Source organism: Aquila chrysaetos, chromosome 26 (genome assembly GCF_900496995.4).
Source record: "Aquila chrysaetos chrysaetos chromosome 26, bAquChr1.4, whole genome shotgun sequence".
In the NCBI taxonomy this organism is placed as follows: Eukaryota; Metazoa; Chordata; class Aves; order Accipitriformes; family Accipitridae; genus Aquila; species Aquila chrysaetos.
In genome coordinates, this window is record NC_044029.1 from 4741488 (window position 1) to 4762743 (window position 21256).

At 44.4% G+C, this 21256-nt stretch overlaps 3 protein-coding genes across 9 annotated transcripts in view; 1 reads left to right on the top strand and 2 right to left on the bottom strand.

Moving 5' to 3' along the window:
- Positions 1 to 103: 103 nt before the first annotated feature.
- On the bottom strand, positions 104 to 2309 carry SOCS2 (suppressor of cytokine signaling 2). The gene is made up of 2 exons (XM_030002572.2): positions 2165 to 2309; positions 104 to 1166 (listed from the first exon to the last, which is right to left on the bottom strand). The coding sequence occupies exons 1-2, from the start codon at positions 2307 to 2309 to the stop codon at positions 718 to 720; spliced, it is 594 nt and encodes a 197-aa protein (XP_029858432.1). The 3' UTR covers positions 104 to 717.
- Positions 2308 to 21256, top strand: part of LOC115336059 (homeobox protein Hox-D9-like) — a 25463-nt gene continuing 6514 nt past the window's right edge. For 2 of the 6 annotated variants that reach the window (XM_030002568.2, XM_030002566.2), the window contains exons 1-3: positions 2308 to 2808; positions 12089 to 12181; positions 13672 to 13750. In XM_030002568.2, the coding sequence (XP_029858428.1) occupies positions 2308 to 2808; positions 12089 to 12181; positions 13672 to 13750 (673 nt within the window). Of the gene's footprint in view, positions 2809 to 3155; positions 3672 to 3723; positions 4045 to 4335; positions 4546 to 12088; positions 12182 to 12531; positions 12603 to 13671; positions 13751 to 21256 lie in introns of those variants that run through there. The other 4 variants (XM_030002567.1, XR_003921603.2, XM_030002569.2 and 1 more) reach the window with 4 other exon arrangements.
- The window catches only part of MRPL42 (mitochondrial ribosomal protein L42), an 11312-nt gene continuing 8180 nt past the window's right edge, over positions 18125 to 21256 (bottom strand). For both annotated transcript variants that reach the window (XM_030002570.1, XM_030002571.2), the window contains exon 6: positions 18125 to 20876. In XM_030002570.1, the coding sequence (XP_029858430.1) occupies positions 20831 to 20876 (46 nt within the window). In that variant the 3' untranslated portion in view covers positions 18125 to 20830. The remainder of the gene's footprint in view (positions 20877 to 21256) is intronic.

The window sequence follows — 21256 nt, forward strand, 5'->3', positions numbered from 1 at the left end:
ATCACCACTGGGAAGATGTTAACATGTTAAAGGTTCTGGGATACCAATCTGGTATAATCAGCAACATACTGGGTTCCTATGAAAGATGTGGCATTTCTCCTTAAGGTCAGCTTTTAGTGAACTTCGAAAAATAATGTTTTAAACTGATTACTTACAGTACTCCTTTGCTTGCAGAAAAGCACAAGAATTACAGTTCAAAAAAAAAACTGAATACATGATCACTTTTTTTGACTGGATTTGATTAGTTGCATAACTTTGGCAAGATTATCACAGTGTGATCCAGTTAAGCTTTCAGGATTATACGAACACCAGCACCAAATTAATCTTGGAATCGGACAACTGAGATACTTATGCGCTCTCATATGTCTCTGACCACTTCTGCAGTCTCTCCCGGTCCCACTGCTTCAGTTAGCATTTGACAGTTAGTGCAGTATTTTATGCTATTGACAAAGCAACACAATCTGGACAGATTCCTGGCTTCTCTCTCCTCGCAAGAATAGCATGCCACCTTGTCAAACCCCCGAGGATGCAAAGTGGGATTATTCTACATAAAGTCTCCCTTTGTGGCATCTGAAATAAAAACCTTTCCCCCAGAACTGCCACTGTTTTGATAGTGAATTCCATGCTGAGTTGTACAACTGGTTACTCAGTTCTCTGGCTGATTTTAAGAATTGCATTTAAAAGTTACTCTACATTAGAGGCATTTAGAAAAGATATTTATACCTGGTATTGGTACTCTTTCAAGTACTCTTTTAGTCTTGTTGGTAATGGCAGCTCCCAAATCCGATTTGTACATTTGTTTATAGTTATTCTGCAGCGGTGTTGCAGAGATGGAGCAGACGTATAGAGAGGTTTGTTCAAGTAAAGATGAACTGTTCCATTTGAAGGTGTTTCGGTTCTGTCCTTGCACATAAGAACATAGTACTCAATCAAATGCACAACGCTGTTGAACTGTTTAAGTCTAGATCTGACACAAGTGATAGAGTCCAGTCTAAACTTGCCATCTTGATATTCTATACGTAGATTGGTCGGTCCCGCTGAGGTTTTTACAGAAATCGTCAGTAGATACTCTGAATGGGAACTATCCCTAACCAAGAAGGTCCCTTCGGGGGCATCCTGTAATCTCTCTTTGGCTTCAGCAACAGTCATGTTGCCCCAGTACCATCCTGTTAAAAGAGGAGAGGAACAAGGGTTTTGTTTATTCCCGTTTGTTTAAAAAGCTTCTCTTTGGCCGATACACTTGCAATAACCCATTTCCTTTGTTGTTTGAAAGCTGAAGTCCTGCAGGCACTGTCAATTTTTAGTTGCTATTTAAATTCATCTGCTTTACAACGCGCCTCGTTCTGACAGAGCCTTCCAGGTCACTGTTTATTTTCGTATCTACGCACACACACGCACAAACTTTCCTGCAGCGTCCTGCGAGGCTAACGCCGAAGCCGCCGACCCCGCGGACCGCCCGTAAGGTAGCCGGGACGCGCCCCGCGGCTCCGCGCTGCGCCCACGCCGGGGCGAGCGCTGCGGCCGCACGGCGCACGCTGGCAGCCCGCAAAAAGCCCGCTTTTGGTAGCTCTCGGCAGGCTGCTGCCGAAGCGAGCTTCGTCTAGCCATCAGAAGCGGAGTGGGGTACGAAAACAACTTCGGCGGCGCGGCTGCGGTCCTAGCCGGGGAGGCGGTGAAGACAAAAGCCCTTCCCTCCGCCCGCGGCCGAGCCCCGCGTCCTGCGGGGCCGGGCGAGCCGCCGCCGCGCCGAGCGCAGGTACGCGGGGCCGGGGGGGGATGCGGCGCCCCCGCCGCCCCGCTCCCCACGCCGCGGCCGCCCCGGCCGGCGGCAGCGCCCGGCCCTCGCCCGGCCGGCGATCCCGGGCTACCGCCGGGGCGCGGCGCTGCCGGGGCGGGCGGTGCTTTCGCTTCGGCCGCCGCCGCCGCCCCTCGCCGCCGCGGGGCCGCGACCCCGCAGCGCCGGCGATGGCAAAGCGTCGCCCCCGCCGCCCGCTGCCCCTCTCCGCCCGGCGGCTCTGCCCTCCGCGTCGCTCCGCCTCCCCCGGGACCGCGGCGGGCGGCGGCGAGCCGGGCACCTCGGCGAGGGCCGCCGCCCCGGGCGCTTCCCTCCCCCCCCCCCCCCCCGGGCCGCCTCCTCCTTTCCCGGCCGGCCGCCCGGGCTTACCTGCCCGCCGCAGCTCCTCCATAGCCGCGGCCAGCTGCGCCGCCTCACGGGACTCCTCGGCAATCGGCGCCGCCGCCCCGGGGTGCTCCCAGCGCCCCCCGGAGCCCTCCGCGCTCTCCAGGGACCCGGCGGAGCGCAGGGTCATGGGGGGGGGGGGCGGCGGCGGTGGCGGGCGCGGCCCCGCTCGCACGCAGGTCGGGGGCTGCCCGCGGGAAGAGGGCTCCGCTTCGCCGCCGCCGCCGCGGTGCTCAACGCCGCGTCGGGTGCATGGCCCCGGTCCCCGGCCCGGGCGCCGCCTGCGAGCGGAGAGAGAGAGCGTGGTTAGCGGCGGCGAGCCCCGCGGGAGGCGCTCCCGACGCAGCCCGTGTCTTTCTGGCGCTCCCGCTTCGGAACTTCCCAGCATCCAGAGGGACCCGGGGCGAGAGATCACCTCCCGGCGGAGCGGGGGAGGGACATCTCCTCCCTCCCCCCCCGCCGCCGCCGCCGCCCAGCCTGTCCCCGGATCCCCTCCGCCGGGGCCGAGGCGGAGGTGGTCTCGCTTTATTGCAAGGGCAAACCCGCTGATGCGCCGCTGCCACGGCCGGGGTAGGGGAACCCGGCCGGTACCGCTGGGGAGGTGGTGGGGGAGAGCCGAGCACGTACAGGTAGGAGCGGGGAGGGGTACCGGAGGAGCGGGGCCAGGTCGCAGACCCGGCGCTGCCCGGGTTGCGCGGCACCGGCACGGTACGCCTTTCAGTAAGGTCATAGGCGAAGTCGTACCTCTAGGAACGGGAACGCGGCGCGGGCCGTGCTGCCGGGGTGGGAGCGAGCCTCTCCCGGGCGGCGGCGTGCCCGAGGGGCTGCGGGGCGGGTGCGCCGGGCAGCGCCGGCTCCCGGGGCTCGCTGGCCGCTTGGGTACGGGAAGGGGCAGCGCGGTGGAGGGCGCGATATATTTAGCGCGGGGCAGGAAATGCGCTTTTCCCGTTCCATTAAATCCCGATATTGTAAAAAAAATATTATCTTTCCGCTCGGCTAGACGCGAACGGGAGGGACAACAAAAAAAAGAGCCTCTCGCTCTCCCACCGTCACGCCCGGAGCGACAGGGAGCCGGGCAGCGCCAGCGAGGGGAGAGCCTAGCCGCTTTGGCCGGGGACGGGTCTCACGGGGAAGCCCGGGACCCCCGCCGGTGCTTGCGAACCGGGCAGAGTCTCTGCCTCCAGGTGCGCAGCAGCCGCCGCCGGCTGAGGGCTTTCGCCGAGGTGACTCCTCCCGTCCCAAGTTCCGCGGCGGAGCTCGGAAACTTTTCCCAATTCAACTTTAGTGGCAGCTGATAGGTTGCTCTGCCGGGTATTCTATCGCAACATACGCAGGCACACACGCGGCAGCCCTCCGGGCAAAGCCCATCCCCGTCCCCTTCTCCCCCCCGCCCCAGCGCAGGACCTCCCGCCGCCGGCTCGGGGACCGGGCGCAGGTGCGCCCTGACACCGGAGCGGCTGCGGGGCCGGCGGCGGCAAAGCCCCGAGCGCAGGTGGGAGCAGCTTTGCAGGGGCGGGGGGGGGGGGGGGGGGGGGGGGGGGGTGGTTCAGGCGCGACCCCTTTGTGAAGGGGAGACGCCGTGGGGAGCGCCTGGTCGCGATGTGCCGCCGCCCGCGGGAGCTCGGCAGGGACGGAGGGGTTTTTGCGAGGCGGTGGCGGCTAGCTGTCCTCCCCCGGTCAGGGACGAGGAGCGCCGGAGCAGCCTGCCTCCGGCTTCGGCAGCTCCGTCCCGGGAGCAGCAGGGCATCGGGCGCAGGGAGGGAGGGAGGGGGGACACACACACACACGGACACGACACCGACGACGACGGGACTCACCCGGCCTCGGCGGGACGGGGCTGGGGCCGCCGCTGCCGCCGCCTGGAGGTGAGGCGGTCAGGTTGTTCTCGCCCCCGGCGGCGTTGAAGGGCCGGTGGGGACACGGCACCCGCCGCCGGGGAGAAGCGTCGGGGCTGCGCTCGGGCAGACAGACAGGCTGCCGCTGCCGGAGGAGGATGGTGCTCCTGGGGAAAGAACACCCTCCGCTCCCCCCGTCTCCCCGGCGCGGGCGGTCTGTTCGCCTTTGATTGCGAGGCGAGGGCATCCTGCCCCCGCCACTCCCCCCCCCTCCCTCCCTCCCTCCTCCCGGGATGGCTACATACAAAGGCTGCTTTCCAGGAACTTTCCAGGAACCGCATCATGTGACAGGACCCGCTCCGGCGCCTCCACCGTGATCGCGGCCAGCCGGGGCCGACGCACCGAGCCGCCGCCCCTGTCACGCCGGGGCAGCGGTCGCCTAACCCTGCTCCGCACCGCCCGCTTCCCCCACCCCACCCTCCCCTTCCTCCTCCTCAGCCCGCGGAGCCGCGGGAGACGCGCGGCGAGCAGGTCAGTGGCCGGGGCCGCCGCTGAGGTACCGGCGGGCGGGCGGGCGGCCGTTGGAGCCCGCCGCGCGGGGCCGTGCCTGAGGCACGGCCCCGCGCGGCGGGCTCCAACGGCCGCCCGCCCGCCCGCCGGGCCCGCGCGGCACTTCCTGAGGTAACCGGGCGAGCGCGGGAGCGCGGCTCCCTCCCTTTTCCCTTCCCTCCTTCCCTCAGCGGCGGAGGGCTGAGGGGTGCCCGCTCTAACCCGTCGCCGTGGGCACCTGAGCGCGGCGGGGGCCGGTGCCAGGAGCTCCGTGCCAGGGAACTTGAGGCGGTCGAAGCTCCCGGGACACCCCACCCTGGTCTCCACCCCCCTTCACCCTCCGGCGCTAAATACCTCGTTGCTACAAACAGCCATTACCCGCCGATGCGCGCGCCGCTCCTCCCCCCCCCCCCCCCCTCCTCCGCGATTTTTCTTTTTTTTTTTTTTTTTAAATAAACCCGAAGCTGGTTTTGGTTTTTTTTGTTTTTTTTTTTTTTTTTTCCTCAGCCTAAAGATGATTGATTGTGCCGCGGGTGCTGCTCGGTATAACCAGCCACCTTCCGCCGCTGCCCCGGCGGCCTCGAGCCGACTTTAGAAAGATTAAAAAAAAAAAAAAAAAATAGGAAAGAAAAGAGGGGAAACAAAGCAAAAATAGTCGGATTAGTCTCACCCCTGCCCCTGGCTGGAGGTCAGGGCTCTCTGTAAATTGTACGGGGGTGTTCGGGAGGGAGTATTTTTCGGGTTTGACGGGAGAAGGATTAAGGGGTGTCTTTTTCAAGTCCTCTGGAAAAAATAATATCAAATAATACAAAGTAATGTCTTTAAAAATCGGGCGGGGGGGGCCAGCTTTTGTTATCAAAGAGATAAATAAATATGTATTAGGCTGGACGGCTGAGGGAGCGGGGCTGCACCGCACGCCGGCTCCCCTGCACAGAGAGGGCTCCCACAGGGACACTCCTGCCTTGGGTCGTACTCCCAGCAACTCCTGAAATTGAACGTTTCTTTAAAAAAAAAAAAAAAAAAAAAAAAAAAAGAAAAGGACACCGTGGAGGACAGTTCCTCAAGGCTTTTGTAATAGATACTACTTATAGTCTTTAAACATCAGGGGATGAGTGAAGAGTATTAGAGTTAATAGTTCTCTTAAAAAATAAGTGCTGTATTGAGTAACTAATCAGATTCATCTGAGGAGAAAAAAAAATCTTTCTTGAGTGAATTGGTCAGTACGGTTTCATCTGTTTGTAATGCCTGGGTGCTTTTAAATTTAATTTATTCAGCTTATGAAAAAAGGTGGTTTTAATTGCTGACAGCACCACAGATTTAAAATGAGATTTGAGGAACAAACATGGGCTTTCTTGCTTAAGCATTCTCAGAAATGGTTTAAAACAATTTAGGTCTTGAAAGTCATTCTTGTTCCTGGTTTTGTCCATGCAGTTCAGATAGCCTCAGATCCAGCCTCCAGTGACTCTTGTGGAATCCCCACTAACTGTTTGTTGGATAGATGTGAAGAGAGGAGAGAATATGTGTCCTCTGAAATCTAGTTGACAGTTCTGCTACCGATGATGTGAGATCTTGCATAAAATCTAATTTACTTTTCCAGAATTGCACTGGCTTCACTATGTTCAGAAGAACAAAAAAAAAAAAAAAGGAATACAGATCTATTTTTATTACTAAAATAATTCCATATATGTATATGCTGACACAGAGCTTTTGCTCAAAAATATGTTATTTTGACATAATAGTGTTCAAATTAAGGCTATTCCTTTAAAGTTCACTAATTCATCTTAGAGAAATGGAATGCATCTTGTCTAGATGCAAAGCTGCTTTTTTACAGCTTTGCTGTAGTTCTCTTTCCCTGTTTTATTTATTAATGGCATTTTTATGTGGATAGTATCTCAAGACTTCCTTTGCTTCTGCTGTTTATTCGTCACTTGAAGTCATAATTGTTTCTAAAACCACAGCTGACTGCTATAAAGGCAGAGAGAGGAAGACCATGATTTATGTGGTGAATGAGAAACAAGAACAGAAGAATGTAATAAATATTTGTTACTTAAAACTTCAGATATTGTTATGAAAAAGGTAGCATAAAAATTAAATAGGCAGTATATCAGCAGGATCTTTCCTAAACAGAGCTCTGTTAATTTTTTTTTCATGAGAAGTTAATGTCTTTTAAAAATAGTACTAAAGATCTGATAAATTTACAAGAGTAATGAAATTCAAACTTAAAAACTGCAAATCGATCTTTAAATGACACTTTTGGCACCTCATAAGAGTGCTTCGGTTCACAGTTACCTTTATTCTCTGGTATGAGACTTCCATAAGTACTATAGGCTCCGTGGAATAAGTTAGTATTTCACTGTTTCTTTCAACAATGTTAGTTAGCTGGTTTTCTCCTCTGTCTGCGTGTAAGTCTTTCACACAGTCACAGGGGAGAAAAAAAAATTAAGGGTAAGAAAAGGTGATTAAATTAAATTACTTTTGGGATTATGGGCCACATGTGGTGCATGAAACTACTTTAAGCTACTTTTTAGCTTCTTTGGGATTAGGATGTTTAATACATGCTTGGTCTGCCTTAAGTGTTTTACTATATAAAAAATTAGAACGGAGTAGGAGAAGGATGTGAAATGGAGAAAGAGAAAAGAAGCAGCAGACTGAAAACTTAGCTTTCCATCATGTAAACAAAATAAGTTTTTTATAATTTGCCATGCAACAAACAGTGATTCTTCTAAACAGAGTCACTAATATGAAGAGAAAACTAGTTTATACAAATGGGGATTGAAAATTTGTAAGTACAATTCAGACCAAGTGCTTTATTTATTTTTAGTCTGTATGTTTGGGGTTAGCAATTCTAGGAGAAATATTGCCTGTATGTATACAGTTATGAATGCTTCTGAGCCAGTTTTAGAGGCGTATCAGCTGACTGGAGATGAAAGGCACAAACTTACGGAATCTCTGATTTCTTTTCCAGATACTTTCTACTGTGCATGAGCGTTTTGGTTTGGGCAGTATATCATCCATATAGTAGATATTTTTAATCGAGATTTATATTAGTATTGAAAACATCAACATTAAGAGTTCTTGAAAATCACAAGCAGAATATATTATGTTTCTGACTTGTTTTCAAACGTAAGTGCTCAAAAAGAGAAGGGGAGGGACGTGTGGATTTATTTTTTATTTTTCCTTTAGGCAAAAATCCCTTTCATGACCAAGGAAGGAGGCAACAATGTTTTTACAATAGTGTGAAGTGCCTGTTGCTAGAAATGATTTCCACTTTGTTCCTGAAAAGTATGCCAACTTTACTGGAGAGCTAGCACACTGATTTATTTATATAATATGATGTAAGCGGAGGAGGGGGCAATGCGTTTTTGGCCCAGCTGGTTTTGCTACCTTTGCTTTGATTTGCTGAAAAGGTTTACTGATTTATTTAGCTAGATTTCTCTAGCTACCTAGAAGAATACAAGGGGCCTTTCCTTGCTCTCTGCATCCTTACTTCCCAAAGATGCAGCACAGACTATCCATTATCCATGACATACCATTTGGTCAGATAACATCCGCTTTAGTTAAAAGGCCAGCTATTGCTTATGATGTATTTCTATTTATTGACCATATTTTGACAAGTGTTTACCTGAACTGATCTAAATAACAGTGTATAACTGCCAGGGTTCCTCCCTGTCCTGTGATTACAGTGGTCAGGCAGCACATCTGGTTCTCGAGCAGAGAAATGTGAATATTGAGCCTTTATCTCAAGCAAATTAGAACAAGTTAATTGTAGCTCCACACCATGAACAAGGTCCGCAACGCAAGCCCTTAGAGAATTTCTCACGCAGCAGTCAGGAGTAAGGTTTGCTTATTTCACAAAGAGTTCCTAAAGCATAATAAATACAGCAGAAAGAAAACAAATATTTTCGTAAATGGGATCACTCTGCTCTTTCCAGTTGCCCGAGGAACAGAATGTTTTGATGAAATAAATTATGATGTATACCAAACAATTTTACTCTTAACCAGCTGCCACCTTATTTCCTGCCATTTTTATCTATTCAGATGCGAACACTTTATCTTTCTTGACAATATACATTTGGTAAAGGAGAATAATAAAAAATTCAGTGAATAATTTCTATGAATCAGTGATGTTCTAAAAGAAAACAGCACTTGTAATTTAAAAGCAAACCATCAAGAGATAGCACTAAGGGAGCAGTACTTTGAAATAACATCCAGATTATTTTCTTTCAGAGGCAATTGAGAAAAAGAAGGACCATTTCTTTTAGTTCAGTGGATAGGTAGATGGATTATCACCGGCAAGCATGAAACTCTGACCATAAAAAGGTGGCATTTAAATCCTTCTCTCATCTCATCATGTGCTTTATACTATTTAAAACTTACGGTAGCATCTAAAGGCCTCAGCTCCACTGAGTAAGAGGTTATCTAGACATACTTAGGATCTTTAGTTAAAAACATTAAATGTAGTGCTTTTACAGTTTCTCTAATTTACTATTTACAATTTAAAGTAAAAACAAAATAACATAAAAATAATTTGGCTGGACTTGTTAAGGAAAAGTGGAATGTGGTGACACAGGTACTAAGTACAAAAAAAAACGTAATTTACACAGCAGTTTTCACCTTATACTACATTAGGCTTCTTTATAAACAGCAGAATTCTGGTCTGTCACTTTGTTATTTTGTGAATTATCCAATTTCACTCTGACTAGAACTAGCTAAATATTGCTGAAAGTTGCCTGAGGATAATTTGTAAATATACATGCTTTGACAGTGTTTTCTTCCCTATCATGCTTCCTTTTTATGAACACGATAGAAAAAAAGACTACTGGCAAGAACTGTTTTGATAGAAGTAATTTTAAACAACTACTAGGATAGTATTTGCTATGGATTTCAATACTCAGATTATAAGATGCTGTGACTGTAATACTTATTTACCTTGGGTTTTTTGGCTGAAAAAGTGTGTATATGCCTGAGAAAGAGTGTATAGGTGTATATGTACACATACACATGTTCGCAACCATGCTCTTTGAAGTTCTGGATTTTTGGAGAAACGTACACTCTTGTCTTTGTTTTAGAAAAATCCTAGAGATAGCACAGCTGAAAGCACTGTGAAATCTTGCATTCTCGTCCTAGATGCTGCCAGAAAAAACAAGCCTTTTATGCTTGAGGAGGCTTGAGATGTTTTCTTGCCAGTTGTGAGTCCTACTTCTCAAAGTAAAAGAGAGCAAGTAATGTCTGTGAAAAAAGTTTTCCTGACAGACGGGCGGCATGCAGGCAGCTCTCCTGTGCTCTGCCAATCCATAAGTAATTAAAGTTCCCTTACTGGCGAAGAGTCAGTTCTGCAACTAATAAGGAAAATTAAAACAGGTGATGCAGTGGCTATCTCCAAAGGAGAGAGTTTTGAGTGCAAAGTAAAATAAAGAAGAAACTGGGTTATATGTCTCTGAATAAATGGTCTCCCATCAGAAAAAGATTAATTTTAAATCACTGTTCTAGTTCTTATATTAAAGATTGTTTAATTCACCCAGAGCTATTTGGCCTTGAGGATGAATTCCTACAATTAAGTGTTTATGATTGAAAGTGCTGCCATGGAAAGCAGACAGATGAATATCATTTCAGGAGTACTGTGAATCATTAAGTGAGTTGTAGAACCTTTTCCTTGGCATGAGCCACTTTTAAATTTCAGACTAAGGCTATAATAGACTTCAGCATAAGGCCTGACGTGTTGCTGTATTTAGGAGTTTGAATAACAGGATAATCAACATGCACTAATGCGTTTATATAATTTTAAACTTCTTACAGTTAATTGAAAATATGCTGCTGGTGGTATGTATGTGCATATGCTGCTCGGATCGAGTACATTTTTCAGATTAGTGCGTTAAGTGTTAGTGTCAGGTAATGAACTTGACCTGCCCCTGATGTGTTGTCCTCTTTTGGCTCAGGATAGGCATGGCTGCTTTCCCCGCTTCAGCATAAAGAGAGGCTGGACGTGGAACATCATACAAACCTGAACAGATGACAAGAAAACAGTGCTAGCTGCCAACTACCTTCTCTCTCTTTATTTATCATGATTAGCGCTTGGTTTTTGTCAGGAAGGCTCAAGGCATCGTCCTATAACTCATTGGCATGCTGTGAGGACGTAAACTGAAATACAGGCCAGACAGACTGGCATTTTTGGGGCTCAGCAGAGGAAACAGACACAGGGCTACTCTTCCTGCTTAAGGAGAGAGCGTTGGTCCACAGCTCGCCTTTTCTTGGCACTGCCTGTCCATTCCCAGGACTGCTTGCCCCTCCTGTAAGCAGTTTTGCCAGGTGTATGTGGAAATCAAAGCTCAAACAGTAGCAGATAAAACTGGATAGACTGCTTGAGGCAGTTACCATCTCCCCTTATACTGTACCTGAACCATCCTTCCCGCGGCTCTGGCAGAGCGCTGCCTGCAGCAGGGATGAGAAATTTAACTCGCACATCTCATCCTAAACAAGGTCAGCTTTCAGTCTGGGGTGTTAAGATCCACCCCGGTTTCAGCGTGGCTCAGAACTGCAGTCGTTTGGGAGCAGCTTCATGAGCTGTTTGGTCGTGAGGTGGCAAATTCTGTCACGGGGTGGGGTGAACGGTTGGGGATGAGAGTAGCAACTCCTTCAGCCATCTGATTTTAATCCCTCACCATATGTGACTTGAAGTCCTTAGATGCCCTCTACTGCCATATACCAGAATTAACAGATGGCTCTGTGTAACCAAATTCAGATTTGCTGAAGTTTGTTATTACCTCTCTGTAAATGAAGGGGGGAGGGGAAATCATATCCATAATTATTACAAAATATGCAAAGCCTTTCATAAAGTGCGAGTTTGGGCTAGACATCTTTTCTGACTTTCAGTGCCGTTGCCCTGTATTTCAAAATTTTAACACTATTTTTAGCATTCTCCTCAGAGCTCACTTCTCTGATAAATTATCCCTCTGGGAATAAATTTGATCCAGAAAGATGCCTGAGGCACAGCAGAATTTTTCCCCAGCATTTCAGGCCACATCATGCTAGACGGAAGGAAGCTGCAAAACCTGCTGCTGTGGATCAGTCTCTGTTCTGGGAAGGAACTTAAGGATGCATTTAGCCATCGGATGTATCATTTGCATAAGACACAACAGCAGGCAAGAGTCTGTATCTAAAATGGAACAAGAATTAATTTTCTGTCACATGGCTGCCTGTGTTAATGACATTTTTTGTGTGCTGGCAGGCACAAAGCAATCCCAAGTCAAACAGAACTAATCCTGGAGGGAATCACTCTACAGGCTCTAAGAATCAAGTGGTTTTGTGGTGCTTGAGCTTTAGCTGTGTTGGTTGTAGCAACTCCTTTTCCCTTCTATAATGAAAACCCAGCAAAACAATCCCACCTTTAATTCCCCAGGCCAGGTTCCTCACCCTGATTTGACTGAGTGGGTTTGGTCCAAATGAAATTAACAGCCACTTTTTGTTACATTTTTAAACATGCCTAACCTTTTCTGAGGACAGTCTATTACTGTTCATGTTACTCCAGGTGGTTGCCAGTGATGTTACAGATAGAAGCAGCCATGGCAGGAGGGAGCGTGAGCTTTCCAGTGGAACATGTGATGGTGGGGATCTGCTCCAGGTAAGTGAAAGGGGACATGTACAGGCGACATGCAGGAGGGCCTCTGCCAGGCCAGTAAAAAGATAAAGCCTGGGTTCATTGAAGGGGTGAGCTTTCACACCACGCATTCTTTTCCCTTCAGCACAGTCCTCCGCTTTCAGGCACACTGGTCTAGAATATGCTACTTAGGTTTTTCAGGAGCTTTTGTAATTTTTCCAGAACATAATCTCGAACTACCAGAAGCCCACAGCAAAATCTTGTTGTGAATGGTGGCTTTGTTCTGTGAGACTATTTCTGAAAACGCCTGGCGCTCTGTTAGCCATTGCATAAAAGGCTGAAACACGAATTTGTTCATATGCTTTTGTTTTCAGCATGTTCATTCCTTCAACCCCTCCCCCTTCTCTCCAAGAAAAATGTGAAGCTCTTCAAGTCCTCCTTGCAGGTGGGCTATATATTGTTACGGTGGCAAACCTGTGAAGCTATACCAATTTATACCACCCGACAATGGGGTCCATTGCATCTATTTGTACTAGAAACACATTTTCCCAATTTCTTCATGTTCTTTCAATGGTATTTCTTTTTCTCTATCCATCAGGGAGTGAAATCCTGTGTCCAGAGAATGTAAATAACAGCTGTTTCCACTCAATTTGCATTTATATACTTAACACTTCAAAATAGATTATTTCTAGAAGCTTTCACAATCTAGTCAAAATTCCAGAGGTACTAGTTTTAGATGTTAATGAAATCCCTTTGGACTGGCTGATGGACAACAACAATGAAATTACCCAAACAAGACTGATCAGTTATGCTTCTGACAGTTATACTTCAACAATCAATTGAAGCGTATCTTTTAATCTCCTTGGGCATTTTCAGGATCAGTTCCTTGGGCTGTTCTAAGGGGGTGAGAGTATGCCAGATAAAGAGATGAATTGTTAAAAAATCTGTGCTGAACTGGTAGTTTATTTCTAGCAAAATTAATTTATCATGTAAGTGCAGCTGAAAAGGGAAAAAACCCAAAACAACACCTGGCAAGTTATGTAAAGTGAAAAGCTTATTTGCCAGTGTCACAGATTTTTAAATAAATAAACCCCTTATGTCCTGAGAATAACTCAAAAACAGCTCTTTGTTTTTTATATCACTATTTTCTTTTGTTGACATCCCACTAGCCCTGAAATGGAAACACAGCATTTTTATTTAGTAATGCCTAAGTGAAGATCTTAAGAATTATGTCCAATTATTGTTTTTTTTCTCCAGAAAACTTTGAAAGCCTTTCACCTCATTTTTTTGCCAAATGCCTCAACTTGAACCATTTATTTAGATTTCTTTGATCTTTTGAAGGTTGAGAATTACAGAACATTGACATTTAGTGATCTTTGGTACAGTTCATTTACTCCAATGTAGACTGTTGAAGATACTTGCTCCTAAATCCAGATTTTGTTTAGAGAAACGCACTTTTTTCTCTGCATATTTAATTTTGTTTATCCAGAAGAAAAAGCCTTTTATTTTTACAGGAGTCTCAACTGGGGCATCTCTCAACTGGATTGGACAATCTTGATGACTCAGGTTGTTTAGAGAACAGTAATTACGTGTGTGAGTTGCTGTTTTTGCATGTCTCGCTAAGCCTGTACCAGACTTACTCAGACTTCATAGTCCGAACAGACGAAGACAATCTGAGCTCAGGTTATCTGTAAAAACGATGTGGGTCCCAACTACCTGATTTCAGAGAGTGTGCTTGTATTTCTAAATAAAAAAAAGTCACAGATGCTAAGAGGCTTGGCTTATATTCACACTAGCTGGGACTAGTTCCCCCTAGAGCAGACTCCGATATTCACATCCTACAGTACTCATTAGACTCTTTCTGGTGCCCCTATAGACCCAACGTGCAATTCTGGGTTTTTTGTGTATCTTTTGGTTTGAAGTATCTGAAACTATGTGAAACTGTACTGCAGCCTGTGAGAAAAGTGGTTTCCTAGCGAGGGTATGTATTACGTGTTCTGGGACGCGGTAATGTTTGAGGGTGCACAGTTAGCCTGAGCAGTTTTGAAGAGCACGTAGGGTAAAGTCAAACAAGACGTGATCTTGGGAGCAGCGCCTGGTGCGAACTCTCCCTGCGGGGGTGTGCAGCCGTTGCTTTGAAGAGGGCTAGGTGGAACAGGGGGAAGTACCAAAGAGGCGTGGGCATCAGCAGCCGGAGCTTGAGCTTCCTCCCCGGCCTGCAGCAGTAAGGACATGCTCAGAGGGACCCCGAGGATCAGCCTGCTGCTGGGGACCACCTCTGGCTGAGGTAGTGTAGACACAGGTATTTTGACTGCAGGATAAACGCTTCGCTCTTAAAGAAGTATAAGGCTTCTCATGTATCATTTCCATGAAGTCATGAGTTATGATCAAGATTTTATTGAAGCAAAACACTCACCTAGTTTCAGTGATTCAAGGCTTTGCCCTCAGACTGGACAAGGACTGGCTAAGCGCTGTGTAGGTACTAAGCACAGCTGCTCTCCATCAGGACCACCGCTGCCCTTCTCTTCACAGGCCATTGTGTCACCTTTCAGCCTTACCAGTGGCCTCTTTGGGCTCATTTCAAATATTTTTCTTCAACAAATATGGCCATATAAAGTCAATGAATTGTAACCCATGCAGCCAACACACAGCATGTTTACTTTAGATTTGAACATAAAAATATACGCTCTAGAAAGGGAATTTCTCTGCTGTTTTTCTTATCTCTGCTTATGGTGAACTTCACATGAATTTTGCACTGTGCCTTTACTCTGGATAGAAAATCCTTTTTCTTAATCTAACTCTAAAATTTCTGGAACTTGCTGCCACCCTCAGTTTCCCCATCACTAATGCCAAGATTTTAACTGTATGAAAAACAGTGTGGGAGAAAGGGAGTTTTATAAAGATACGAGGTACTCTTGGAAAATAACAAGTGAACCCATACTTAAACCAGTCAGAATTAAAAATTACAAAATAACAAAAAATATGAAAAGGGATGCAAAGCTTTAAGCTACTGTGTACTGACCAATTGTTAACTAATTGGGGGGTCAATGAAAATTTTTTACGGTATTAGTTTATTACTCATTTGAAATCCTCAGTGTGTCTTAACTAAACCAGAAGGTGCAGATCACTGCTGCAGCACAGCTCTGATCCAGTATAACTCCTACAGATGTTGACTTCAGAAAAATGCTACTTAGCTTATTATTTGTTTAAACAAATAGAACATAAATTTGAGTAATGAAAAAGACTAGCAGTATTTAAGAAACACTAATCTTTACATGAAACTATAAAGCTCTGTTTTGTTAGCCTGAGTAGGAAATATGTTTGTATAGTAGGGTTATGCTTTAATAGTTTAATCTCTTACTTAGGTTAATTTTTATTCTACATGCTAATGGCTTGATGCAGTAGCTTAATTTAACAGTCACTTTTCACTGTTTATTTAAATTTTCTGTGATACTTACCTGGTTAAACTTTTATTAGTTTTGGCAGAAGAGATGCTAAGCAGCAGCTCTTCCAGAATTTTTTTTTTTCTATGATATCTCATATTTTACTGGTAGGGAGATTCTTTTGCTGAGGAACTGTAAACTTCGGTAGCTGTCAAAACCAACCTTATTTAAAATGGTACATTGCCTCTGACCCAAGACTGATTTTCATCTTGACAAACAGTAAAGCTGAATATAAGCACAACTGTTTTCTGTATTTATTACTTACTTGATTTTTCCAAAAGACTAGTTGGCAAAGTTTCTCAGTTCTACTGGCCATTCCAACCTCCTGTGGTGCCTCCAGGCAATGAAAAAACTTTGCAATACCTTGATTATCATTTCTCACCTACATCATGACGCTTAATAAGGTGGTACTCCAGGCCATAAACTTTTACTTCTCTAGAAGCCACGCAATGCAAAGTTGCTGACTAAACACACTGTTTGGTTCATGCAGCTTCCACATAGCTCCCACCTTCTGACATGCAGTGTCCTAACAGCTGTAGTCATATACAGCAGAACTAACATTCTGTGTAAATTGAAATTTTCAGATAATTCTGTGCAAACTATCCAGTAAATTATCATTTATTGTGTTCACTTTTCTGGAAGTACCTAGGGGTAACAGGTGTGATCATGAGCTCATTAGAAGAGGTACTATAAAGATACATAAAATAAGAAACTATCTTATTTGTCCTGTGACTACACACCAAATGAAACAAAAAAATAACTGCTTAAGTATTACCTTTTAAGCATTGGCGTGTTGATTAAATATGAGGCAGCAAGATTGAAATCGTATACCCGATTCATTGAAAACTACAAATTAAACGTGTGTGAATTACTCTATACAGAAAACAAAGAGTTCCTATATATAGACTACATGCTACCAAAGGGTAGCAGAAACAGCAAAAATGTTTTTATCTTAAGTGGAGTATTTTTCTTTTACATATATGCTCTCTTAAATTAAAAAAAAAAAAAAAAGTAAGGCTGCTTTCCTTTGCTCTGATACAGGCAAGTGTATCTCAGCTAAACTTCATGCTCCCTTCATAGACAAGAAGGAAAAAGCACCTCCAGAGAACAATTTGTGTGACATATTCTAGACAGTAAAATCTTAAAATAAGATCACCTGCCTTGTGTAGGTATGTACTTTTTTTGTTTCAGTTGACTACAAGGGGAGCCTACAACGATAAACTCAGGCTTAGATGTCTGTCTAATTAGCAGCTGCCTCTATCTTAGAGATGAATCCAACTTTCATGTATTGTAGGTACACAGTTTGTCCAATGTTTATTCGAGTGACTGGTGGGCTTTAAGTCAATTTTATTATATTGTAGTATTAAAACAAAATGTACATCCTCTATGACAGACAAGGAATGCAGTCTACCTCTATTTGATCTCTTCACTATATAACTTTGTACTGGTTTCGAGGATGGAATGAGCATGTGAGAAACTACAGCAGAGCAGCTGCTAAAATTCTTTAAGATTGGAATAACTGAGAAATGCAGTGTTGGCTTTAAACAGCAATCATTACTGTGACTTGTAACGGAGCTGCAGCAATGACTGCTCTGCAGCGCAGATTTTAGACATGGCAGCTGAAATTCAGACCTATTACAACACTAATCGGAGAGGAAGGGAACTTTCCTATAGGACTGAGTAACTGGAGGGGCAGGAAGGGAGGGATGGATGGGTAACCGCTCCCTCCATTATAGTCATGAGGAACTGAAGCACAAAGACATGAAACTTGTGACATGGGTGACCTTGGCAGTTGGGTCCCATTACTGCTCCACTGTTGGCTCATTTTTTCACAACCGGGAAGGTGGGGCTTTTTTTGTTTTAAGTGTGAACATACATCTCTGCTACACATTACAAAAGTCAAATCAGTCAAAGCGAACAGGCAAGTCCCAGAAAAGACCCTTTGAATCCAACCACTTTCAGACCTGCTAGGGAGTTCTTTTTTTCTTAAGTACTTACAAATTTAACCAAAGAACAGCTAATGCGTATCTCTCATGGTGTTAAATTTGATGATACAGCTAAATCCTCTATTGTTTCAGACAAATCCAGTTGCGTTATTGTGCAAGATTGCCTCCTGGTGGTAGTATCAAGAATATGCAGAACAACAATTTGCCCATAGAAAAGGCAAAAACCCGTTTTAAAAGCTTGCTTCCTTTTTTAATTCAGATCTAACTAGAGGAAGTGAAAGAACTTTCTTTTCACTAGGACATCAAGATAAATTGAACTGTGATTTAAATGGCCTGAATTGAGGACAAACTTTTTGATAACTTGACTGAAGCAGACTTTTCTAATGCCATGCTAGCAAACAAAGCCCAAGAACACTTTTAGTTAGACATTAAAAAAAAAAAAAAAAATCAGTAAGATTTACCCAACTGTAATACTATCCACAGCAATGAGCCTAATAAGGTCTGAAATACTTAATAACTACTAGACACAAAGCAAATGGCTAAGTGCCTAAAATTGGATAAAAGACACCAGAGCAGTCTTAACGTTCAGTGAATTTTATGCAATTAAAGTTTTCAATTACAAAGAACAAGAGCAACAGAAAACAGAAATCCCAAACTAACTTTCAGATGGATTATTCTTCTGCATAGAAGGGGGACAAGAATCAAATGGATGGATTCTAATTCCAAGTTTTCAAGTGAAGAGAAACAGAGAAGGCAGCTTTATGTAGTTGTTCAAGGCCTAGAAAATATGGGGGACTGCTTGGAATTACTGTGAGAGCAGGATTTTAATGAGGTCATGCTTCAGATGACCCAGGAGAAAGATTTAGTAGAAGAGAACATAGAAAGATTGCGAGTGGCAGCGTAATGTGGGCAAAGATTTTAAAATACCAATTTTATGAATTAATGTAGTAACAAAATGGCAGAGGGTACACATAGTGAACGTGTTTTAGACTCAGCTTCCAGTAACTGGTCAGAAGAGGAAGTACTTTAAAGATAGCAGTCCAGCACATCACAGATATTTAGCCCTCAAAATGCCTGAAAAGCATCCAAAAATGTTTGGGAAACATTGAGAAATCCAACATATCTACAGTGATTGTGGATGTTTGGTCATAAACAGGGTTTGACAGGCAAGAACAGACAAACGTGGTAACAAAAGGCTTCTGTAAAGCAAAATGTCTTACTATTATTAGGCAGCAATAAGCAAAAGTATCAGGGAGAAGAAGGGGGAAAAATAATTGAAAGTTTAAATTAATCCAAGGATATCTTTTCTTATGCTGGAGTGAAGTCAAACAGTGACAAATTAGGTCTCAGCTTCCCAGAAATAAAGGGGGCTCGATTTTATGCAGTGGAACACAACAGAACACTAACCATGAGATGTAAGCTGCTCACTTATGGACCAGTGTCAGTACCAGGCACCATGAATTGATGAAAATGCTACGATGTGTTGTACTACAAATTACTAAAAACTATTGAAAAAGTTATATTCTAGGTAGAAAAAAATAATTATTTTCATGTGATTGAACTTGCAGAGTAAGCAGCAATCCTTTTCATAAACACAATAGACATTCCTTCATGATAGCACGTTTGTTACCACGCGAGCAACACATCGTATAATACAGAGCCAAAATCACTTGGCTGATGTAGGCTGAAACATGGACTCAGATCTTACAAGCCTAACAGAGAGAATAAGCAAAACAATTTCATGCTCTGCCATCATAAACCATTATCAGCTAACTGGCATTCGGATTTAAAAATGCATTTTTTAAAATAATACCAAGATAAATACTTAGACTACCTTTACATAAAAATTTTCCAGAAGTATTTAAAGGCAGTCTTTTTACACACATCCAACATTGCTTTTTTCACAATTAAAGGAAATTAAAGGAAAAAAGCTTACTGAGTAATAACTTTAGAAAAGTAAGTGTTCTTTATAGTAACAATGACCAGGATTAGAGACTTTATATAGTACTCAACTTCTAGCAAGATGTGTAGATAACACATGCTGGCAAAACTATACTAGACTAAGAGAAGAAACAAGAACCTTCCTAGCTTATCCAAGTTGCTTTGGAAAGGAAATACAATCAAAATGTATGACATATATTGGACAATTATTTTCTGATTACTTATGAGGATCTGCTAAGAAGACTTAATGAAGTCACTGGGATCTCTGCCGAGGCACAATGTTCCAAGCTAGCCCATTCTCTAAGAAGGCTGATGCCTAAAACTGTAGACTGGAGTAAAGTATCTCCTTTTCCTGAGAAAAAAATGCTAGATGACATAGAATATTAGAATAGCAGAAACATTTAAGTACTACAAAACGCTAAAACTATGAAGTAGAATCACACGACATTAATTTAAAGCATTTCATATAACAAAGGGCCAATCCTTCTCCCTAGGTAAGCTAGAAAGAGCTGGGAGTCTTCACGGATTACCCTGCTGAGGCAAAGAACTCTTCCTCCCCTGAGCTTACAGCTATTCCAGTTTCTATACAAACATAGCATCCTCACTGAGCAGTAGTTGGGGTGGGGTTAAAAAAACAAAACCAACCCCTCCTCCTCCCCCCCCCCCCAACACACACAGAAGTTCTCTCAGATATTTGGGAATACTGGGTGATTTACTATGCCTTGGAAGCTACAATTAACAATTAGTTGGCCAGTTTTCAGTACATGACAATAGCCTTAAATACAATCACTTGGCTAATGTAGGATTAAACATGGAATCAGATATCTTACAAGTCTAACAGAAAAAGCAAAACTATTTAATCGTTTTCAAAAATACCTCTCATTATATTTTTCATCAATACTATTTCATTAATACCTCAGGATTAAAGCTCACCTGCATTTCAGTTACTAGATTTCTAAATTATCCCCCCAAAGCAACACCAAACCCTAACGTGTCCAGTTCTAGACTTCCCATTTTGACATAATACTTCTATGCATTCACTTTACCAATGATGAGCCCTTGACCTAGTTTAATGGAGCACTCCATCACCTGTTAAATCCAGCTCTAAGACTAGCACATTCACTGACCGCACGTATACAATAGCCTTCACTAGATCCTTGTTTCATCAGTGCAGTTTTGTTGTTTTTCTGTCAACTAGCTGAAGTAGAAAGTAAGAGTCAAATTTAGTTAAGCATGTTTTAGTTATAGCACTCACACTGAATTGCCAAACATCTCACATTCTGTAATTTGCTATTAATCTTTATGGGAAATAAAAAGTGCTGATGAACAAGAAGTTATCTTCATTATCTGTCTTTAGGAGGATTAGGATTCTTGCGTCTTCTATGATACCTAGAAGAAAAAAAGGCTGCAGTGAATGCAAGCTTTGGAGAGTCTTTGATTCTCCTGATATTTTTCCCCCCGGTGAGTGATCTGGAGGTTACACAAGTAAGCAAGACAAGATACATGAGCATCATTAGATGTAATCTCTGTTGTTCATGGAGTTACATAACGCTACTCATTTCTATTGCTACATCTGCTACAAGCATGCAATAATCCAATCAATTCTACAGCTGAATAGGTACAAAGGCTGCTGTTTATTCTTAATCCTTTGTGTGAAGTTAATTTTCTTACATGGTCAGCTTTTCCTTTGGATAAAATGATTGCTACAGAACAAAGAGACTTGATGTTTAAAGGAGTTATGCCAGACTGTACATTAAATAGTGTAATAT

Bases quoted from the DNA above. Each gene is read 5' to 3' on its own strand.
- SOCS2 (XM_030002572.2), bottom strand. From the start codon at position 2,309: ATGACCCTGCGCTCCGCCGGGTCCCTGGAGAGCGCGGAGGGCTCCGGG. The intron at 1,167-2,164 runs GTAAGCCCGGGC...CTCTTTTAACAG, and splicing joins GGAGGAGCTGCGGCGGGCAG to GATGGTACTGGGGCAACATG.